The sequence below is a fragment of the Pangasianodon hypophthalmus genome, chromosome 22 (assembly GCF_027358585.1).
Source record: "Pangasianodon hypophthalmus isolate fPanHyp1 chromosome 22, fPanHyp1.pri, whole genome shotgun sequence".
NCBI lineage: Eukaryota > Metazoa > Chordata > Actinopteri > Siluriformes > Pangasiidae > Pangasianodon > Pangasianodon hypophthalmus.
In genome coordinates, this window is record NC_069731.1 from 3,904,401 (window position 1) to 3,928,280 (window position 23,880).

At 39.8% G+C, this 23,880-nt stretch overlaps 2 protein-coding genes across 5 annotated transcripts in view; one reads left to right on the forward strand and one right to left on the reverse strand.

The window, feature by feature from the left end:
* Positions 1 to 746: 746 nt before the first annotated feature.
* On the forward strand, positions 747 to 9,547 carry rab5ab (RAB5A, member RAS oncogene family, b). 2 transcript variants are annotated; one of them, XM_026924356.3, is made up of 6 exons: positions 747 to 904; positions 3,578 to 3,796; positions 5,762 to 5,913; positions 6,059 to 6,181; positions 6,724 to 6,817; positions 7,484 to 9,547. In XM_026924356.3, exons 2-6 carry the CDS (start codon positions 3,628 to 3,630, stop codon positions 7,597 to 7,599), a joined length of 654 nt encoding a protein of 217 aa, XP_026780157.1. In that variant the 5' UTR covers positions 747 to 904; positions 3,578 to 3,627; the 3' UTR covers positions 7,600 to 9,547. The 2 variants fall into 2 exon arrangements, with proteins under 2 accessions (XP_026780157.1, XP_026780158.1); XM_026924357.3 differs by having other exon boundaries at positions 754 to 916.
* A 9,080-nt stretch (positions 9,548 to 18,627) lies between these two features.
* Positions 18,628 to 23,880, reverse strand: part of znf385d (zinc finger protein 385D) — a 64,597-nt gene continuing 59,344 nt past the window's right edge. For all 3 annotated transcript variants that reach the window (XM_034297811.2, XM_026923903.3, XM_034297813.2), the window contains 4 exons: positions 23,623 to 23,868; positions 22,787 to 22,968; positions 21,846 to 21,959; positions 18,628 to 19,532 (listed from right to left, as the gene is read on the reverse strand). In XM_034297811.2, coding sequence (XP_034153702.2) covers positions 19,311 to 19,532; positions 21,846 to 21,959; positions 22,787 to 22,968; positions 23,623 to 23,868 — 764 coding nt within the window. In that variant the 3' untranslated portion in view covers positions 18,628 to 19,310. The remainder of the gene's footprint in view (positions 19,533 to 21,845; positions 21,960 to 22,786; positions 22,969 to 23,622; positions 23,869 to 23,880) is intronic.

Below are 23,880 nucleotides of genomic sequence, written 5' to 3' on the forward strand. Positions count from 1 at the left end.
CTTCACGGAGCTCGCTTTGTGCACAGACGCATTGTCATCCTGGAACAGATATAGGCTTCTTAGTTCCAGTGAAGGGAAATTGTAAATCTACAGCACACAAAGACATTCTATACAATTGTGTGCTTCCAACAGTTGGGGTGTGAGGGTCAGGTGTCCACAAACGTTTGGCCTTATAGTGTATATCAGCAACCTGTGATTGTATAATGAGTGTATTACACCCCACACTGCACCACACTCCCTCCGATCCTGTAGCACTGCTCGACTGGTCCTGCCATCTCTCAGGGTACAAGGAAGGCATGCATCAAGACTCTTCCTGTTCTGGCAGACAAGTGGTGGAATGAACTTCCCCTAGATGCCAGAACAGCTGAGTCACTGGCAATCTTCAGACGGTGTCTAAAGACCTACCTCTTCCTAAAGTATTTAAAGTAGCTCTTTAAAAAAAGTGTTATCTAAATGCTTCTCTTACTATATTACCTCCCCAACTGAGTTTTTAGACTGATTCAGGTATTCTTAATCCATGACCTAGTGAACCAGGATGTATTTACTGATAGAGACTTCAGAGCACTTCTGTAAGTGGCTCTGGATAGAAGCATCTGCCAAATGCCATTAATGTACATATATTAATAATGGGCGGGTCAAAGAAAAAGTTATTAACCAATCAAAAAAATTAGCTGAGACTCTCTGTTCTGATTGGCTCACGGGCTCTGCTACGTCACCGCGTGTCAGTTCCAGTCACCCGATCTGTCAGGCAGATCTGCGGGGGAAGTTGCGCAAAAGAAAAAAAAAAAAAAAACGAGGAAGGAATTTAACTCTTGTTTTTTTGCTTCTCGGTTTTCTCTTTAACTTGATCGTGAAGCGCGACTGAAACACGCTTCTGCTCCTTTTTTGTTAATTCGGAAAGCAGGTACTTCATGCGGTGAGCTCTTCTGTGTCTGTGGTGTCATTTTTTTAGCTTCATCATGGCTCAGCTCGCAGCTTTCGCTTTTTTTACTAGCCGGTGGCTGGTTAGCAGCATTAGCATTATTAGCATTATTAGCATTATTAGCATGTCGTCGCCTGAAAAAAATCGAGGCCTGTTGCGTATTTTCTCTCATTACGCCCAGTTTAACGCGCATAACTCTCCGGACGCGAGTGAATAAATTTCTTGTGTATTTTTTTTTTTTTTTAGCTAAATTGATAACGCATTTATCGGCCATATTTGTCGTCAGGAAGCTTACGCAGCTAGCAATGATGCTAACTCGGATTTGCCAGCTAGCAAACGTTACAGACTGGATGTTCTTGCGACATTTTGGTTTAGTTAAAATATAAACCTATATGTATGTGAATATAAACATACAATATTGATATATAACACTGTTTTTCTGTCGACAAGTCGACCAGAGCTAGGTGATTAGCTAGCTAGTATGCTAGTCAGCTTCTGTGATGACAGTCAAAACAAATACTGGCCTGAGGAAAACAAGGGCGAGCTAACACTGTTATAATCGCCAGGATGGGATCAAACTGTCACATATCAGGTGTTTTAGTTATTACATAATGTTAATTATGCTATAAAAAATATAGTCACTGGCATATTTGTTAGACAGCGCGCGTGCGTTTTATTTGTTACCTAATCAAACGCCAGTGTTTCATCATAAACCTGCCAGGAGTGATTAGCTGAAGTTCATGTGCTTTACACCTTATAAAAAGACAAGAAAGTCTTATTTATAGCTATATACGTGTCTTTCAGTTTACTTTCAGTAGCTATTCCGTCACAACGGAAACGTCATGATTATATAATGTGCCTAAAATTAGGTAACTTAAGCAGTGTCTTAAGCAGACAACTCCTCTCAGCTAGCTAAAGCTCAAGAGTCGCCAAATGGCGTCACGAGCTGATTTGCATATTAATTGCGACGTCATGATAATTTGCATATCAAAATGTGGTATGTGAGGAAGGATGATGATCTGATGATAGAGTAGTGCAGGAGTATTATCAGTGTAGAAAAGTTGTGTTTGGTCACAGACTACTGACAGATTCACAGAATTTTCAAATCAACTGTTTGTTTATTTTCTCGCAAGAATGTAGACAAAATGAAGCACTCGGAGTGTCAGGAAATAGATACAAAGGACATGGCTACAGATGGAATGAGTGTTTTATTACTGTAAATGTTGCCATGAAGAAAGTTTAAAATGAAGCATAAAGAAATACACAGGTTGGACAAACAGTGGTGATCAGTGATTAATCATTGGGAACAGTCGTGATCAGCGATTGGTCGTTGGTAATAAATCAAGTTCAGGGCAGTCGCTAGATTTGCTGCAAGGTTATTTTTATTTATTTATTTATTTATTTATTTATTTATTAATTAAAATAAAGTCACTGAAAGGGTCTAAAATGTTAGCAAATCTAGGGACAAAGTTGCTGAGGCAACCTACACATACACCAGTAACTTTATTTGGGCATAGTGTTGTGAACTTATTGATTTGCTGCTTTGTTTATTTTTTTGTTTTTTATTAAATAAAATAACACAAAGTTTCTAAAGGGGTCTAAAAGTCAACAAATCTGGTGACAAAATCACTAAGTTCCCAGCACTGAACCCAAGTGAAGTAGTTGGTGTATGGAAAGTTGTAGACATTATCATATCACGTTTTGGCAAATCTGTGTTTTTTTCTTTTAATGTCACAGTGGTCATTTTCAAGCTGTTATTAATCATTAGTTAAGTTTCTCACACGTTGCTCAAACAGTTAGATATATGGTGGATCTCCCAGTTTCTCTAGGACTGATTATTAGCAGGTACTTATTAACGCAATGTCCAGAGTGTTGCAATAATGCCAGTTTATTAGGTAATAGACAGCTTGTATCTGATAGCCAGGTATGCACCATTTTCATTTTCACCAGGCTCTGAGTATTGGCTTATACCTGATACTGACCCAATCAGTACTGATCCAACTGTCCTTTTAGTAACCAGGCTGACCGTGCAAGCTCGAGCTTGAGCATCCTGCGGTCATGCAGGTCAACTTTGCACGTGTCCATGGCATAAATTGTGTCAGTGGATCAGAAAATGTTACGCTTTTACTTCGTGTGATACAGTGGTGGGAAAAATATCATATTATATATATTATACATGACCAAGATACATGCCAAAATATTTAGTTGTACTAAAAGTGGCTATAAAAGAGTTTAAAAAATGCACAGAATGTTGTATATTTCTACAATAATCTAATGTTTAACCAGCGAAAGGAGAGAAAATAAGACAGTCAGAGCAGATCCAGGTTTGAACAGTTATTCTGTGAGTAACAGCGAGTCACATACCTGCAATACTCTAAAAAAGGAAAAAAATGTATTGTGATTAATGTATCACAACATCACGGTTCTAAATTAATTTCTGGAGGAGCAGAGGCACATGGGTGCGTCATGAAGGAAGCAGCATTATATGAGACAAAATTGAAAAAAGTTTGCTAATGCGATACAGAATTCACATAAATAAAAGACAACTAGTGATCCTGTAAATGCACTGCAGTACGTTATTGATCCTACATGCATTAGAGCTGTGACACCACCAATATGATCACCTCTACTCTTTTTTCCCCCCTCCATCTCCAGAGTTACACAGATCCAACTCAAGTCCATAACAGGTGACTGGTGACTGGGTCATGGCAGGAAGAGGCGGTGCTACAAGACCTAACGGGCCGAACGCAGCCAGCAACAAAATCTGTCAGTTCAAACTGGTGCTTTTGGGCGAGTCTGCAGTCGGCAAGTCCAGCCTGGTGCTGCGCTTCGTCAAAGGCCAGTTCCATGAGTTTCAGGAGAGCACGATAGGAGGTAAGAGCACTCCTGCATGAGAAATGAGGAAGTAATGCTTCGGTTTAGAGTCGGTTTCACAGAGGTAAACCTTTGTCTGAAGCCTGCTCAGTTTCTCTCTGCCGACGGACACACGGACCAAAATAAAAAAACGGACACACTGATACCTCTCACGCTGGTGAATATGCAGACATACACGAGAGGTGTGCCCAAGACTGCGAATCCTCATGGTCCGACAGAGAGACAGACAGCGCAGGACGTTATTACTCTGAACAGAGATGATGGAGGTGTAACTGCTATATAACATAAGTTTCTTTTCCCTCCAGAAAACACCACAGATTATCCTCTTGTTAACATCCGCTCATTTTGCCCATAGATTGACGCAAAGTGAAAATCACTGCTTCCTTGTTCCTTTTGCATTTCCCGTTGGTGTTTTGGCTTTTTTGCCAGGCGACAGAGTTTATTCACGCTTGCAAAGTTAAATGTTGAAAAGATGTTAAAAAAAGATGAACCTCTTTGCACAATTTAAGTGAATTTATTTTGCCTTATACAGAGTGTTTGAATAGTCAGGAACCAATGAGAGTAAAACTACATATACTTAATTTTGCTCTACAAACTCACCCTTATGCTCTGGACATTTTCTCTGTTGCTGAATCTTGTTTTTGTGGATTTTGCTCAACATATTCAGATCGATGTATTCGCTCAACATTTTCCCGTTGGCCCCTGATTTATTTATTTATTTATTTATTTATTTTTGGGTGGACACCCTGTATAACATAAATTGGGCCAAGTGAGTTTTTTTTAAGGTGCTTTCACTTATGCAGCATGTAGTCCCTTTGAATCAAACTCTGCTGCTTTTTTTCATCTTGATCCATATCATTTAAGCAGGTGAGAACGCGGCAGTCACACTCGGGTACGGATCAGAACAACCGATCCGTGACCATTTGAGCGAGATGGCCTCCATCCAGTTCCAGTAGAACTCTAGGGCTGTTTGATTGCAGTGAGAAAGCGATTTGACTCTGAATTGACACGACTGCAGGAAGTGAGGCAAACATTCTCTGTATTTTGGGTTGCAGCATTTTTTTTTTGTATATGCAAGCTGCTAAAGTGAGCCAAAGTACAGAGCATGGATATTTGGACCAACAAACAATAAGAGAAAATAAATGCTGGATATGATGCACAAAATGTTATAAACTAGTTAGTAATTTATAGAGTGCTGGCTCTTTGTTCTCCGTGCTTGGGTGCTTTTTATGTGCACTTGGCAAATGTTTGTTTACCTTTTTCCATTGCTGTATTTCTGAATAACGAGTGAATTACGAGGAGGTTTTCAGCTCTACATGTCCACCAGCCAATGTTTTTTTTCTTTTTTTTTTCCCCCCCCCTTTCTTTGTGGGTTTTGGAATTATGTACGCTGTGAAACTGTACCAAATCAACTAACAAGTAAACTCTGCAAACTGACTAATAGGTATAAATGTTCCCCTAGATAATACTGCAAGGGGTTAAATATAAATCTAAACTGTGGGAGTCCAAATCCCACTTCCTGTGCTACAGTTTGGGTAATTCATCCTACGTATTATAGTGATGGAATATTTATTGCTGCAAAGAGATGCAATATTGCAATAAAGGATACTATAAAACACAACAGTTAACAACAAACAGTAGTTTTATGCTGAAATTCTTGTGTAATCTGTGACACGCAGTCGTACTTCCAGACAGGAAGTGAATCCTTGGCAAAAGTTGTACGACAAAAGGTGGCTCGTCTTGCTTTGTACATTTTTTTCCACACGTGAAACCCACGTTCTGTGTAATTATGGATTACTAGGATTACAATAAGTACCAGTTAGACAGTGTGTGAAGCCAACACCATCAAGTAAATATTTATAAGAAAACAGAGAATGCTGTGTGTGGCCTCTAGGTGCTCAGGTACTGGGAAAATAGCCACAGGAATCTGACGCCACTTCTGTTTTTTTTTCTTTTCCCCCCCAGCGGCCTTCCTGACTCAGACGGTATGTTTGGATGACACGACAGTGAAGTTTGAGATCTGGGACACAGCCGGTCAAGAGCGCTACCACAGTTTGGCTCCGATGTATTACAGAGGAGCGCAGGCAGCCATAGTGGTGTATGACATCACAAATGAAGTGAGTCGGCGCTTGAAATGACCTCGAGGTTGCATTTTTCATCACACGCTAGTGTGTTGACTGGCTCAGAGCCAGAGGCACAAAGTGCACTCAAGAATGCACAAGTAATGGATAGTAATGCAGCATGATTTATTTTTTGTTGCAGGAATCATTTGCACGTGCAAAGAATTGGGTTAAAGAGCTTCAGAGGCAAGCCAGTCCTAATATTGTAATAGCTCTGGCAGGAAACAAAGCAGATCTTGCCAACAAGAGAGCACTGGACTTTCAGGTTTGAGGGTTTTTTTCTGTAAAGGGTGCACATTCACCATGATTTTTGGCTTCCTCAATTAAGTACACACAAATCATGATCTCGATTCTTTAGAGTTCATCTTATCTTGTGTCATGCCTACATACCAGAATTTTAAAAAGAGCCATTGTATATGTTTTGCTTCCACATAGCTGACTCATCACATAATTAACACGCTATCATTACGTGACTGTTGCTATGGTTCCACTTGTTTTTTTTTTTTGTTTTTTTTTTTGTTTTTTTTTTAATTTAAATTTACTTCACTCTGTTCTAATTAAAACTATTAGTTTAATTGTGAGAGGGATAATTAACTTCTAGCTATGTTTAGTGTCATGGTTATATTTGAACATACTGTATTGTCAGAATCTGATTAATGTTTGAAAGAATCTACATTAATCTGCACAATATTGCATATTTGTATATATGTAAATGATAAAGATGTACACAATATTAAGGATAAATTTGTAATTAAGAGCATTGCTTTGTTTAATTTGTTTGTAGTATGACTTTTTTTCTGCTTGCAGGATGCACAGTCTTATGCAGATGACAACAGTTTGCTTTTCATGGAAACGTCAGCGAAGACGTCAATGAACGTGAACGAGATTTTTATGGCTATTGGTATGTATTTGCAGGGATTTATCAGACGCATGCAATCAAATAAGGAATAAAACACTGGAGTGTGTACTGTTATAGGAAATTAATTGAGGATGGGGTGGTCTGATGTGGTCTGATGCGAACTGGAGTTATAGTTACAAACCCTAAAGTTGATTCCAACAGAATCAATAACAGCATCCTGAAGTGTTTTATTCCGCTTAAACCACAACACAAGAATGACATCATACTTTAATATATTTATAGTTGCATTTAATGTTGTGGAGAACCCACAAAACAAGTTCCTGTTATCGCTTGCATTATGGCAGCTATAAACAGTCATTCCCTCACCAGCCTCTTTTTTTTTTTCCTTGAAGTTAAACCAAAAAAACCTGCAGATTGTCATATTAATAAGGAACCTGTCATGAAAAACATTATTTCATTTCCACCAAGGTTCTGACTATGTACTTTGTATATTGATAGGAGAAGGTGTATTTAGGCTCTAAGCGTCCATTAATTGCTAGCTACAAGTAGCTTCAACGGCATATCAACCAAGCAAACGTCAGACACCAAACACTTCTGATTTACTACATTAAGCTGCAAATTGCACGTGGTAAAATTGTGTAAATTTTAGCCAAAATGGTTCCTTATGGAAAAGCATCAAATTTATTTATTTATTTTTGTCTATTGCAGCAAAGAAACTCCCCAAGAGTGAGCCACAGGCAGCCGGAACAAGTGCAGGCCGAAATCGAGGAGTGGACCTGGCAGAGACAGCGCAGCCTGCCAAGGGGCCATGCTGCAGCAACTAACCACCAAACGCACACATTCTCACCTCCCAACTAACTCTGCATCACTTCTGGACATGGGGCGCATCCTTCCAAACCTCGCTCCCTGGAACTGCTAAAGACTCTGTATAGCTCTGTTTCTAATACCTTTTTGTTTTGTTTTTTTTCCTTTGGTTTCTTTTTTTTATTTTTTAAGCAGGTATAAGTACTTAGGTATAATGGATGCATGTATCACTACAAAGCCTAAATACACATTTTTAACTTAACATGGGGTAAAGATAACTAGGTCGAATGAGAGAGGAAGAACTAGAGCTTGGGTGCGCGTGTTTGTGTTTGTGTGTGTGTGTGTGTGTGTGTGTGTGTGTGTGTGTGTGTGCGCGCGTGCATGTGTGTGTGTTGTATAGTGTAGTATTAAGGATGTGGAGGCACAGTAACATGTCCTGACCGGGTTTGGTGGCTGTTGGATGCTGGTATTTGCAGCTAAGTCAAGCTGTACATGCAGCTTTCAGTGTGTTTGAGTGCCATAGTAGAGAGATGAAGAAATCCATCATCTGTGGAGGTCTGACCAAGAACAACCCGATCCGAAACAAAGATGCTACCTAAATGATCACCGTTATATGTGTAAATGATGTAGAGAGAAGCCGATTTTGCATGATTTGACTGTTAATCTGGTAAAATAATTCCCATGTTAAAAAATAATCACTCATTAACTAGTAAAGCATCCAGGATTTTTGGAATCTTCTACTTGTAATATTGGCCATTTTGGTGTTGAAGTGCAGTTCCTTAATGGGAAGTAACTTTTCCCATCCATCTTGCTGACTTTCAGTTGAATTTCAGCTCAGATATCATTTGCTTAAAAGAATCCAATGGACGCAAAATGAGGGCTAAATCAAACCTCTGCTTATTCAAGCTATTTGTTGTGTAGCTATTAGAGAACGATCATCATTCTACCTACACATTCCTCCTTGAGTCTAAGAATACACTCTCTCCTTGTCTCTTCTTGGAGATTATTAAAGTATTGGTGGCTGACGGCCTGAATCTGTTACTGTCCTGGATGGACAGCCTATTCTGATCGTCAGACCTGATTTGACCAACGGATGTGTCTTCTGAGGGAAATGAATAAACGGAGGGTGGCGATTACGTTCTATCCTACTGTATGGGCAACTGTTGATAGTTATGTGTTGGCGTTACATACGTTAACACTAAAGAACAGTAGATTTAAAATCTTCCATTCCCTCTTTTGAGCTACAGTCTCTTTCATAAATGTCACAAATAATTCTTCATAGTGCATGGCTGATGCATTATTGTGATGCAGTGTAGTACAGCTACGAAAACTAAAGCTTTGAGGACTCTTTATTGATTCATCTTTGGAATATATTCCGGTCATTGAAGGCGTTACTGCCCAGTGGTAGAAAATTTTCAACGTGTCAAGGTAGAAACCCAGTATATCTTGCTGTCTCCATCTTAAATACTACTATATGAACTGTTTGCCATGATGGACCGTATGTATGCACTCTTCTTTTTTGTACAGTTCCCTTTAAATAAGAGATTTCTTTTCACAAATTGGCCAAATAATGTTTTGATGGTTGTCTTTTTTTCCCTTGTATGTAGTGTTATTAACAAATCAACTTGACATTTAACTCATGGTCTGTCTAGTGCTTCTTTTGAGATGCTAAATGTTTTTTTTTCTATTGAGATACTATCAAGTTGCACAAAATATGAGTTGTATTTTTAAATAAGTCATTATGAGACGATGCCTGCCTGGTGTCTCTGCAGTGTGATCAAGCTGAAATGGACCACAGTGGGCTTGATTAGTGCTGCTAAATTGCCGCAGGTAGCTGAGGTAATTAATTAGCAGCCATCCGAGAGCCGAAAAGGATTGAGTGATGTAACAGCATTAACACTGAGGGACTGATTGTTTTTTAAATGTCCAGGTACTAGTTAATATTTCCAATAAAGGGGGTGAATTGTATACAGTTTATGTGGTGTGGATATTTCATTCAGATCACATTATCACTCAGTTTGTGTGGTTATTTTAAGTAGAAATGGACAATGCTGTTGCACAGAACTGAGAACAATGTTCTCTTTGATTCGACAGCCACAGCTGCTGACAAGCTCTTGATAGATGCCCTTTGCAAGGACACACTCTTATGTAGTCCTTCTGAATTACCTGGCTCTAGCTTTTCTGTAACATTCTGCAAACCCTAGCCTTCTCATACTGCCGTTCTTTTAACAAGTTCCTGGTTCTTTACACCTCCTGCTAAGACAGAGCTTCACACAGGCCTCTGAAATCAGGGCTCCAGAGGATAGATTTCTCGCTTGGAGATGCTATTGTAGGGCACTACGCTCACAGGTCACTGGAGGCCATAGTCTGGAGGGATGGTTTCTCCCTTGAAGATGTTGTTGTAGGGTACTACCATCACAGGTCACTGGAGACCATGCTCTGGAGGGATGGTTTCTCTCTTGTAGATGCCTTTGTAGTGCACAGAGCTCACAGGCCACTGAAGGTCAGGTTCTGATGTGATGGTTTCTCACTTGGAGATGCTGTTGTATGGCACTATGATCACAGGCCACTGGAGGCCAGGCTCTGGAGGGATGGTTTCTCATTTCAAGATGCCATTGTAGGGCACAGGAGGCCAGGCTCTGGATGGATGGTTTCTCACTTGGAGATGATGATGTAAGGCACTAAGATCACAGGTCACCGGAGGCCAGGATCTGGAGGAATTGTTTCTCACTTGGTGATGCAGTTGTATGGCACATGGAACATGTCTCAATGTGGTCCCCAGCAAGGCCTCCATCACTTGGAAGAAGCTAAAGCTTCAGCTGCTGCCTGACGTCTTCTCCAATGTCATCTAAGTTCTCAGGGTTCTGCATGTTATCAATGTGGAAAACCATGTTTATTTAAGCAAGGAACTCCAGCTCCTTGGCTCTAGGGACAGCAAAAGACCCTGCAGCTGTTCCAGCTGAACAGGAAGTTCCCTGGTTTCTGTAGCAGCCCAGCCTGGATATATATAAATGATTTTAAAGAAGCTGGCCTTCTTTCCCCTTTGCGGTTCTCAGTCATGACCAAGGCATGTTCCATTAACTTTTTTCACTTCTCTGACATGTGATCCCTCCAGACCTCTTCCAAAGCAAGTGACACAATCCCCACTTTGTTTTCCAAACTGAAGTACATTAGAAATACTTCAGAAATGAAGTCCAAGCCAAGGAATAGTTGAGCAAAACAAAGAGCCTGCTATCATGCCTTCAGCAAAGCCACCATTCATTTCAGACTTCAACAGGCCTGTGGTTAGTGCGTACCATGTTTTCCTTCTGCTTTTGAAGTCCTCAAGTGGCACTTGGATGGATGTTGGCTGTTTACTCACCTCCCCTTAGCAACCGGTCTCCTTAGCAACTATGACAAATATGGGAACTGTGACAAAAGCTCTGCAGCTGGTTCACCAAAGCTGGCCAAAATCTAGCCCTGCAGACAAATCAAACCCTTTGAGTGCTTTTAGGCGTGGCGAAGTACAAAATTCAGTATCTCTTCCCCTAAACCCCCCGGTGATTTCGCTGTCAGGTTGGGGTGACTGCATTCGGTTTTGGGTTTTTTTTTTTTTTTTTTTTTTTTTTTTTTTTTTTTTTTTTGTGCACATCATAATCCAAAATAGTAGTACATTGCATTTTCACAAGCAAATATAAAGGAAAATCCATCAGTTTCCAGATTTCCAGAAAAAAGAATAACATGGTCACATTGATATAATTTTTTTTAGCTGTGTTCTTGCTTGTTGACCGGTAGATGGCAGCACTGTACTTTATCTAGATATATGGTGTGCCATAATAGACTATTTGGTTCCACATACAGAAGACAGAAGAACATATCAGATGAAAAGATTTTTGGAGAAGGAAATTTGCGCACTGGCTCAACAAATGAATTTTGTCGGTTTTTTTTTTTTTTTTTTTTTTCTTTTTTTTCAAAAACAATAATGTGCATGATGCCAAACCAGATCAAGGTATGATCTGTGTACTGATACAATGTACAATGGTGTACTTTTTTATTTTTTAAATATAATTATGTCCCATCAGTCAGAATCAGCACATTTTGATGCACAAATTACTCTGCAGCTTTTGTGGGTACCTCAAAATCAATGTATACGCAAATCAGATATTACCCAATTTACATCGCTCGATACACCATATTCCTTTATCAGCCCTTCCTTCAGTTTCTGCTGATGCTAATTTTGCACCTTTTTATGATCAAAACAACAAAGTGACAGCTCGAATCTTGTCCTGATATCTGCCTGGATCTGATGAGTCTCCAGCACGCTTCACTCGTCCCACCTGTCACCTGGAGTACTAAGATGACACATCACTGACAGTCCCATTAAGATGATAACTCAGCTGCCGCATTCATTCAGTGAGATGGTGATCATGGTTGTTCTGGAGACCTAATGTGTGTTCCTCACACCAGGCACAGGCTTTCAAGCTTTTCATGAACTTAAAGGAAAAATCCACCCTGAAAGACTTGCATATCAGTATTTATAATTAATACATGATGAACATATATATATATGCAAAAGATTTATTTTTTAATGAAATTCTGAGTTGACTCTTTGGGTTTAAACCTCTTTACTTGACATGCCTTTTCAGTATTTTCAGTTTCCTACAATATCCACAATGCAGTTTGACTACCTGCTGATAGTGGTGCAGTGAGATTTGGCCCTTGCTTCAAGTATGATGCAGCGGGGCTTTAGTCCAATAGTCTGTCCAGCTGTCTCACCTCCTCATCTGTACACTCTGCTCAAACAGATCAGCTTCCAAAGCTTCAGCTTTCATGCTAATACTGCCATAAATGCTACCAGATTAGCCTGATCAGAGTTGTGGTGGATCCAGAGCCTTTCCTGGGGAATGCTGGGCAGAAAGCAGGGATAAACCCTGAATGGGACTCCAGTTTCATTAAATCCAGTTCAGGCTTAATTGTATAGTTCTCTAGCTTCTGGGACTCAGGAAAAAGAAGGAAAAGCTTTAGGAAAAAGAAAAGTTAAGAACAGGCAAAGTGAGAATTTGAAAATCTATTATAATTTTAATTGACCAAGATCTTTATCATTAACCATCGCTGCTAACTGACAGAAAAATTGCAGTATAAAGTTCTTTTTAGTGACTGAAATATTTGTACTGGTGGCTATAGGTGTGTATATATTTATGTATTATGTTGTTTATACACATATATACGTACACTCACTAGCCACTTTATTAGGAGCACCTGTACACTTCATGCATTTAAAGGCTACATTCATGCATTTAATGGCTACAGTGGGTACAGGTTCACTGAAAGTGTAAGTTATTAGAGTAGTGTGTTCACCAAATATCCAATTTAATTTGTTCAGCAATTGTCTCGCAGATTCTCAAAGAAAAAAAGTGATTGTTTGTCCAAGCTTGCTGTCTAATAGCTTTACAGCATTCAAGTGTGTGTTAAAGTTTCATTTGTGTTTAAAGATTATAGTAAGTTCAACAGTGTACTAAACCACATCAGTGTAAGGCAAGTCTGTGTTACCTTGCTGAAGAACTGGATCTTTTATGGAAAAGAATATTATGGAAAAGATTTTGGCGAGAGACTTCAGCTATTTGTCACAGCTCCAATGCAAATCTCAGACACCAAATATGTCTTAGCTGATCAACTACATTTGGAGTAAAGGGTGAGTTTTGATTCTGCACTAAATGACCATACAGTATGTGCTCTTCTGAATTCAGTGCGTTAGTGTCCCTGTAGATTTGAGTGTCTCCATGCACATTTAAAAAAAAATTAAATTCTGGCTTTACACTCTCTGAAATAAGGGTACCAAACTGTAGGATTGGTACCGTATTGCTTGGGTGGTACCGTCAAAGGTACATCTTTCTTCCACAGAAGCATTAGTGAGGCCAGGCGCTGATGTTGTGCGAGGAGCCCTGGGGTGCAGTCGGTGTTTCAAATCATCCCAAAGGTATTCAGGTCAGGGGTTGAGGTCAGGGCTCTGTGCAGGCCACTCAAGTTGTTCCACTCCAAGTTGTTCTACAAACCATGTCTGCATGGACCTCACTGCACAGGGGCATTGTCATGCTGGGACACGTTTGGGCCTCTTAGTTCCAGTGAAGGGAAATTGTAATGCTACAGCATACAATGACATTCTATACAATTGTGTGCTTCCATCTTTCTGGCAGTTTAGGGAAGAACCACATATGGGTGTGATGGTCAGGTGTCCACAAACTTCTGGCCATATAGTGTGTCTTCATACCTTGAATGGTGCATGTGCTGTACTGTTCATTAGCTTTTAGAGTAAATCTTTAAAGGTATATCAGGTTTAATTTTGTATCTTAAATTATTGTTAAAAGAATAAAAGTGTATACTTAAGGTACAATACATATACCTTTGGCGTTACTACCACAAGCTATCTTTATTTCTGGGAGCGTATGGTCAAAATGTTGGACATGTGTTTGCACTGAAAACAGACCACACAGCACTTACACTGAGAACTTTCAACAGGTGGAAAATAATTAGTTTCTTGCACTGAACTGCACCTCCAAACTCTGAGCTGGATTAAATTAATTCTCACCAAGGCTCATTTTTCAGAGGTAATTGATATGAGTGGTCTTAATAATAACGAAGCCCGACTCCAGTTTGCTGAGTGCATGCTACATTACCTCCAAGTCAACCTGAAATGAAATCCTTTCATGCTGTTATTAATTACCTTCCACTGAGCTTACAGTCAATTCCCGCCAGACTCGATCCATGGCTCCTCTAAGTCACCACCACTGATCATCTCTATTTTTCTTGCTTAAAAGTAAACTTGGGCTCCCATATTAGCTCTCATAATTGTCTTTGAACACGTCACATACTGTGTCTCATTTACTGAATAACGACAGCCATTAGGAGAGCAGCAATATTTCAAATCCTGATGAAAAATCTCAAATGGAAATTGTGTGTCCTATATACTAAACTATGCTCTTCAAAAAGGGTTCCTTTAGTGTTCTTTAAATGGTTAATTGTTCTAACATTCTATAGGAGTTATTCTAAAGGAGTTATAGTACTTATAAACGCTCATACAAAGGTGATTCCTTCTTATGTAGGGTTCTACGTAAAAGCCCAGATGGATGAAGAACCTTTTGCATGATAGATTGAAAATTGTGTGTAGCAAACTTTAGGGTCTTTGCAATGTGAGGAACTATTTAAAGGATCTATGTAGACTTCTCCAGTAGAACCCTTTTAGGATGCTAAGAACGCTTATTTACCCAATGAACCCATAAAGAGTGTAGCTACCCTAGAATACTGAAATGTTCATCTTATAAAGGTTACACAAAAGGGACAAAGCAAAGAAGCCTTTAGATGCTAGAACAAACCTTTTTTTTTTTATTATAAGATTGGAACTCAGGATCCGGATGTTTTTAGGATCATCAAATGTGGTTCTTAGAAGTTTCTAGTCTAGTTCTATCTAAACTTCAATCTAGTTATATCTAGACCCCTGCTACTTCCAAGTAGTACCCTTTCAGGTGGCTAAAAACCTTTAATTATCCAGTGAACCCCTAAAGAAAACTTTGAGTTTCCAAACAGAAAGGGTTCTGGTACCCTTTAAGGGGGCTAAGAACAAAGGACTGTCAAAGAGTGTAATTATCCTAGTTTACTGAAATGTTCACCCTATAATAGGTTCCTCAGTGGTTCTCTGGATGGTTATTGTTTCTAGCTTTCTAAAGGGGTTCTACATTCTGATGTAGGGCTTTACACAAAAACTTTAAGAGTTTCACCAGAGGGACAACACTATGCATACTCATGGGTTCCCCAGTGGGTGGTTATTGGTGCTAGGTTTCTAAACCATTCTACTTTAAGCCACTTATGAAAGTCAAAACACTCTGATGTTGGACTTTACACAAAACCTTTAATCGTTTCACCAGTGGGACAAACCAAAGAAGGCTTTAGGGTGCTAGGATTTTAGGGTCTTTCAATATAGTACACTCTTAGAAAATTTGTTCTATGTAGAACCATACAAGGGTTCCAAGTGGAACACTTTTAGGAGGCTAAGAACCCTTAATTTTCCAAGGATACTATAACGCTTAAATAATCCTTTTTTTCTGAGTGTAGTTCTCCTTGTTTTATGACATTTCACCCTGTAATGCCAAAACCTGCACCTTACGTGATGTGGTGTATCCCAGACTTCACATTTGATGGTTCCACTGTACTAACGCTTCACTGTATTGGAGAATGAGAAGTGCTGTGTATGCTCTTGGGTTCTCTAGTAGTTCTATGGATGGTTACTGGTTCTAGCTTTCTAAAGGTGTCCTGCAAGGGCTCTTTATGGGTTTCCACCAGAGTGACACCAGACAAACCATAGATTGGAACTGGGGATCCAGCCATTTTTAGATTCTTCCAATGTGGTACACTCTTAGAAAATGTGTTCCTCTAATGAGAGTTCTATGTAAAACCATACAACAGTGTGTTTTCCTATAAGAAAGGGTTACGAACCCTTGTAGTTGTCCTAGACTGCTGAAAAGTTCATCCCGTCATGGCAGGTACATCCCATTACATATGTATGGTTCCACCATACAAACTCTTCCCTATATTGGAGAATGAGAAGCACTGTGTATGCTATTGGGTTCTATGATGTTTAGCGTTAGCTGTTAGTCGGCTAAATGCTATGGAAGTTCTGCATATATTCTGTTAACGTCAGATGTCAGAAGTTTTACAAAAGGCTTCCAAAGTGTTGCAGTCTTTTGAGTCACCTTTATAATCAGGTCATTCACATTCCTTCAGCAGATAGTAACTCACTCCCAAGAGAACTGGGGGGTCAAATTGAGACTGCACCCTTCTGTCAGCATGATCCATGAAATTGCTCCATTTCCTGCAGGAGATTCGTGTGATGCATCGCACACTGCAGGCTTTCACAGCTCCAGGCTAGCACAGAGAGTGCAATATGAGCAAAGAAAAACCCAATCCTCCTGTGACAGAATGCTAATTTTTAACTACACCTCTCTTGATCAGAAGCTCAAGAATGACTGAAGGTGTGAATTTGCCATCCCTCCGTGCACTGGGAGGAATTTCCGCCACCTTGTGTAGTTCCATTATATATTTTCCCCCCTTTTTTCCACATCCTCTCTCAGGCACTTGAAAAGAAAGGGCAGAGTTTCAAGGCAATGGGTTGTATGGGATGTAGGGAGAAAATGCACCGCGATACACTCTCAAAGACCAAATTCTTTGCACTCGAATGTGTCATTATGCAGTGCTGAGCTTGAAATGGTGATTCGTGGAGAGAGCTTTTCAAGTAAGTAAGAATATTAAAGAAGCTAGAGGAATTTTCCATTGTTCAGTTGCATTTTTTTTTTTTTTTTTACAATTTAGCAGCTACAGGTTAGAAATCATTAAGAGCATACGAGTTTTAAATGTTATATAACAGGCAAAATGATCTTTACACATTTTGGTCACATGCTAATGGAAAACTCCACCCTAAAACACATTAAATATGTTTCTACTGAAATATCTGTGACATTTAGCGATTCTGGTGCTAATTCGTTGGTTGGTGCTGTATTTTTGCTGTCCCGCTATGCCGCGCTACTATCACAGGTGGATATTGTTATTCCTGGTGCAGTTTTTAAACAGTGTTTAATAGCAGAAAAAAAAATTCAAACTCAGACATGAGGGATAATGGTCAGGTTTCAGTATTAGCAAGAACTTTCTTCAATACAGCTGTAGATAGCACTGAGAGTCTCGGCTCAGCTAGTTAGCGATTTATGAGTCAACGAGCACGATGCCATTGATGACCGTATTAGCATGAGGTTAGAAGCTTTGTACATTGTACAGATGAGTAGGTGAGAGAGCTGGACAGACTAAAGCACTAAAGCGCTGCTGCAACACAGTCTTTAGATAGCTTAATCTCACTATCAGCAGGTGAGAAAACCATTAACCATTAATTTTTTTTTTTTTTTTTTTTTTTTTTTATACAATTGAAGCTCATATATTGATTATCGACCCTGCAAGTCATTCAGGCTGGATTTTTCCTTTATTGGTTGCATACAGCAGTCCAAAAGCTGTCTAATCGCTCAAGCACTACACACAAACTTTTCAAAAGCCGAAGCTGCGAAGCATTATTAATGTCTCTAATAATAATATCAGTGGGTCAGTCTGTACATTCTAGGTGGTAGCGTTGTTATGGTTACGTGTGCACATCATGTGAGAAGCTATTTTTTTCATACCAGCAAAGAAGGTGCTGTGGCTAGCACTTGGCTTTTCTGGTGTATTTGTGTGAAATTGGAGAATTCTGTAAATTTGATTTTTAAGCAACCGATACACAAGCTCGCTACACCTTTAAAAGCTGAGGTCAGAGCACTTAACTCGATTTGGTGTACCTAAAATGTTGCTTCCTCAGCTGGCTAGGATGCAACCAGCAATGTGTGCATATGTGTGTGTGTACACTGACAGCTTCCTGGAACAGCAGATCGAAAAAAGAGCCTGTCCCACATACAGATGTTGGTCATTATTAGTTCATAAATAAGTTATGGCCGCACGACGGCGCCAGCAATCCCATTCAGCAACTCCCGCTATCTGCTCACCAGACTAACGTCTCGGTTGGGTTTGGAGCGCGTGCTAGCGAAACTTTTCCCCTCGGTCTCCTTCAGGCAGGGATAAGTCATAGTGGGAAATTTACGCAAGACATGGGAGAGAGTTCAAGTGTGGGTCCATGGAGAGAACAGCTGAGTTCATTCAACACCTGGAGACTTGTGGGATTTTGACAAATGAGGCTCACACTCACTGAAGCTCCAGAGACAGGGAGGAGCGGCAGATTTTTCAGAGGGTATGCTTGGCATTGTTTTTGGGTGAATTATGAAATTCATGTTTATTGTTCTCTCGTGATCCAAAATTAGGCTGAACTGATTCGATAATTATTTGCTCCTTATTTTCAATAGCACCGTTTCATGCACCAGAATAAATAGAAAGATTCCAGTATGGAAACAGGACACATGGGGATATTTCCTAACTATCATTCATCAATATAGTTAATCAAAACATGGTGTGTGTGAAATTGCAGAAGTATTTGTTTCAGTAAAAACACATTAGCAAAGTAAGACTTTATTTGAAATCTTTCGTTGTTTTCACATTGTTAGATGAGATAGACGAGCTTTACTCTACCATCCTTGTGACCTGCATGGGTAACTTCAAGGGATGTACAAACGTGTACACACACATACACACATACACACAGACACACACACTTTGCTTAACAGGTAATAAATCAGCAGTAATTCACTTTTCACTCAATTTTCCATTCACACGACACCAAATGCACGTACGTACAAATAAAAACAAGGAATAAACCACGTTCTACTGATCTAAAGCACTGAAGACATCCACAGAAGGAAGGGCTTAAAGTGCAAACAGCTGAGCAGTAGAACTTATTTTCTCATACTTTAACCTCTCTTATCTCATACATAAAAATCTTTTTTTTTTTTTTTTTCTTTTTTCCAAAAGCAATGACATGACCAAGACCAAACCTCCTCCCAACAATATATCCCTAAATCCATTTATAGCTTAGAGTCAGTGTGTCATATGGAGATGACAATGCATAGTTACCTGGTTTGTCTTTTTAATTATTGCGGTATAGTTTCACACATCAGATCCATACAGGATTCTTGTGTGATGATGGACAAAAAAAAGGCAATAATCCACACGACTGGACCACAATTAAATTAGCGCTGAGATGGTGTGTCAGACTTAATCCGAAGTCACAGTTCGGAGGTCAGTAGGGAGCAAATAGTACCGGCGCATGGCTGGTCCTAATGGGCCCAGGTGCAGGGCGAAGAAGTGTTGTGGGGAGAGATTGAGTCTGGAAAAGGGATGGGTTATGGCTGGCGCGAAGTGGGAAGGCGGCGGCTGCTGCGGCAACGGCTGCCAAGTGAGAGGGCACTATTGCGGCGGTCAGCGGCTGGCCCACGTCCTTACTCAGAGGCAGCTTCACTGGCTGGATAGAGAGACAGAGATGGAGAGAGAGTGTCAGAAAATATATAGTAGTTAAGTTTTCGGCAAAAGTGTGGGGAAAAAAGATAAAACTAAAAAGGTCCCAGAACTGGTACTTCTGGCACACCATCAAGATCCTTTACTACCCAGTGTTTTCAGGGGAAAGTAGCGAATGCATGCTGAAAAAGTCATCCTAGGAGACATCATAGTTTAATTTGCATAATTACATAATTTAATTGTCATGATCACTTTCATATCAAAATATGTTGCATGAAGGAAGATTTTATGAAGGCACTTTGAACAGAAGAAAGTTTTATCGGAATAGAAATATAGATAACATTTCTAATAGAAAGAAGTCGTCTTTGTTCATGGCACCACAAACTATTTATCTATTTACAAAACACTATAATTTCTATCAAGAACGCAAAGTGAAATAGACATGAAGTTATAGATGGAATAACTGACTTTTATTACTGTAAAAATATCACCAAGAATAGCATTTAAAAAAAAAAGAACAAAAAATTGTGTGGGTGGGACAAACAATACTGATCAGTGATTGGTTGTTGGGAAAAATGGTGTTTAGTCATTGACAATGATGTTGATCAGTGATTGGTCATTGGGAACAATGGTGATCAGTGATTGGTCTTTTGGAACAATGTTGATCAGTGATTGGTCCCTGGGAATGATGTTGATCAGTGATTGGTCATTGGGAACAATGGTGATCAGTGATTGGTCTTTTGGAACAATGTTGATCAGTGATTGGTCCCTGGGAACGATGGTGATCAGTGATTGGTCATTGGGAACAATGGTGATCAGTGATTGGTCTTTTGGAACAATGTTGATCAGTGATTGGTCCCTGGGAATGATGGTGATCAGTGATTGGTCATTGGGAACAATGGTGATCAGTGATTGGTCACTGCTACATCAGCTCATGCAAGTGCATCTCAGTCAGGCTTTACACACAGGTGGTGAATCGACTGACCCTGCTCTCTCATCCTGTTTAACCAGCAGATGTGAAGTGAGCTTGAGAGCTGTACTGAATGCAGGACAGTTGCTCATGTGCTGAGGGAAGTCTAAAGGGTTGCCAAATCTAGAGACCAAAATATGAGGCCATATTTACTAAGAAAAGTGATAATTCCAAGCCATGTTGGAGACCATTTGTGCTGGGGGACTAAAGCAGATGAGTCTAAGAACATTTATACAAATAAACTCAGGTGCATCCCACCTAATAAACATCTGGTCAGTGAAACATTAAACCTGTTTATTAAAGTGCTGTTTTGTGGATGTCTTCCTGTCAGCAAATAAACACGCACATCCATTTATTATAGCCACAGTGTTTGTTATTGGACATTTTTGGATCTCTTCAGCTAGTGGGATTAACTGAAGTCCAAGTCTATTTGGAAACTATGCTGAAAAAAATCCATAGTTAATTTCATTATGCGCATCCTGGTCATTTGGGAACTTTATGGTTTCTAAACTCAGTGTAGAAATACAGTCAGTGTGGAAGGGTGTTAGCAGCTGAGAACACAGTATGCTGGAAAGAACCTGAGGCCAGAAAGCAACGGATGGCCAAGCGCTCCTTTTGGTTTGGGGCTCCAGTTCATGTTTAATTTCTTCCAATAAATTCATATTAATGCGACTTGGCAGGCAATATGTTGGCAAAATAGTTTCGTCAGTTATTAAATATAAATAATGGCTGTTTGAAAAGTCTGTCTATGTAGCTAGCAATGTTGTAGCCATGTGTTTGCCAAAAATAACACAATCTCATAACAGTCACTATCTACAATTAGTGTTGATAAATTAGAACAGTTAATTCATTCCAATCTCCACTCAGTATTTTCCAAAAGGAAATTGCACTAGAAAGATACAGATGTGCGGCAAATGTGTATTAGTAAGGTGTTAGGCCATTACAAGCCACTAGAACAGCTGTGCCTTGGCATTGATTCTACAAGTCTCTGGAAATGTACAAGAGATTTTTCCAAAAGATATTCCTTTAGTTGGCGTTTTGATGATGATGGTGGAGAACGTGCCTAACACATCGTTCCAAAATCTCCCATTGGTGTTCACTTGGGTTGAGATCTGGTCAGTGTTAAGGCCATGGCATATGATTTACAGCATTTTAATCCTCACTGAGCCCTCAGGCTCTGTGGATGGGGGCAGGGTCATCCTGAAAGAGACCCCGCCCACCAGGATAGAAATGCAAACAAAATATCAAAATATGATTTGCAGTGACAGATTAATAAATATGGCCCAAGAACATTTTCTATTTATCGTCCGTTATCTTAGCTGCATGCATATTTCTCTGTTGTGCTCTTACTGTATTTCCTATTTGCTGTTTGGTCTGTCCTTTTGGGGTCTTGGTGTAGGGGCTGTACTTGGGCTTGGCTGGTTTTCCGGCTGCTCTGTCTTTATGGCGCCGACTGCTGATGTGCTGAAAGAAGAGATATACGTGGTTACAAGTTTCAACCTGAACAGAAATAACACAATTTTAGTTAATCAGGCATGGTTTTGGTGTCTGACATTTGCACTGGAGCTACTATCTTAGCTAATGTAGCTAAATAGCTAAGTAATGGAAGTCTGTTTCATCATAAATCTATTCTGTAAACATGCTATATGCCTTGGTGTATACAGGGTGTATACAGCACCCTATCACTGATTTTTTTTTTCCTATAACAGTATCCTGTTTTATTATTTTTATTATTTTATTATTATTTTTTTTCCTATAACAAGTGTTTTATTCTTTACTTATCATTCCATGCAGGATGGCATTACACTTTGTAAATACGGATTATCCCTGCTGTTTCACTAAATTGTGAGATTATGTATCTTACTAAAGTCATTTGAAGCAATTAGTTAGCTACAATAGACATGTAGCTCCTGCACAAAACTTGCTCTGGGTTGCTGATCAGACGGTCAAGGGTTCAAGCCCCTGCTCTGCTAAGCCACTGCCATTGGACCCTTGAGCAAATCCCTTAACCCCCTCTGCTCCCAGGGTGATGTATCATGGCTGACCCTACACTCTGACCCCAAATTCCTAACAAGCTGGGACATATGAAGAAAAGAATTTTGCTATTCTGTAATGTACTATATACAGTATGTAACAAATAAAGGCTTTCTATCTTTCTTCTTCTTTGTTTACATTCCTTCAGCATCCATATTAATAATTATATTGATATGGTACTTCATAAATACATACATTCTTTTGGCTTCTCTAATTTATTTCCATTACATTTATTTCCACTACACTTATCTTCTGACCTGCTTGAGCTGTGTCTCTGAGTTGACATGCACGTCACATGTTTCACAGTGGAATGTCTTGTTCTGCAGGCCCGTCGATGCAGCACTAGGTGACAGTAGCTTGTTCTTCACCCCTGGCCTGGGGAAGGACTTGATGGAGCCGTTACCATTCCGCGCTTCCAACATGGTCTTGTGCTTGGTGCCTGAGGAACAAATCCAAAAACAGCACCGTTCTGTTATATGGAACATTACAGCATCATAAAGAAGACGTAGAAGAATCATCTCTCATATTTTGCTGCACTGTGGTTCTATCAGTAGTGCTGTTGTGCTCAGATGCTACCTGTTAGGTGGTGAAATCTCATTGGTGATTTAATACTATAAAGATGTGCAAAGACAGCTGCTGAGTGTTCATGTTATGGTCAAATATTTCTAGTAGATGACTCCATTCTAGCGTGGATTGTAGCTGTTTGTCTTTACAGAGTATCCTGCTTATTGCCTTAGCAATAGTCTGGAGAATACTGAGATGGAATATGTTTTGTGCTTTGCTTTTTACATTACTGTCTTCACATTATAATGCACTGAGGAAATCTCACCATCACCATCATTTCACCGCTTTTAACCCAAAATAATCAGATACCATTCAGACAAAAATGCTTTGTGAAAGAAACTACGCAAGTAAACCACACATAAAAAAAAACTCTTTTAGTCCAGGATATCTTGCATCACCTGCATCACCTTTAAACCACTTTCTGTTTACATCCAAGATTTCCTTTCACGCCAACTCGATTTGCTATGAATCAGAGAGTCATCTTACAGGATGCCCTTTGTGATGGAAAGAGGGGAAAGCTCTCTCTTACCGCTATTGTGAGCTTCGAGCTGGGATGCTGAGTTGACAGCGACTTTGCAAAGCGAGCAGTAAAGAAGACGCAAAGCTTTCTCCTCCTCCGTCTCCTTCTCGGCTTCGGGGTCCTCGGCTGCTCCAGGAGTGACGTCTGGACTCTGTCCTTCTGTTGAGGTAAACTCGACCTCGGAGGAGGCCACACTGGAGCTGCACTTGGCTGGAGATGGAGGAATTGCCGGGTATAATGGATCAGGAATTGCTTCTGAAAGTGGGA

Coding starts and splice junctions, on each gene's coding strand:
- rab5ab (XM_026924356.3), top strand. CDS start 3,628: ATGGCAGGAAGAGGCGGTGCTACAAGACCTAACGGGCCGAACGCAGCC. Junction 3,797..5,761: donor TCAGGAGAGCACGATAGGAG/GTAAGAGCACTC, acceptor TTTCCCCCCCAG/CGGCCTTCCTGACTCAGACG. Junction 6,182..6,723: donor AGAGAGCACTGGACTTTCAG/GTTTGAGGGTTT, acceptor TTCTGCTTGCAG/GATGCACAGTCTTATGCAGA.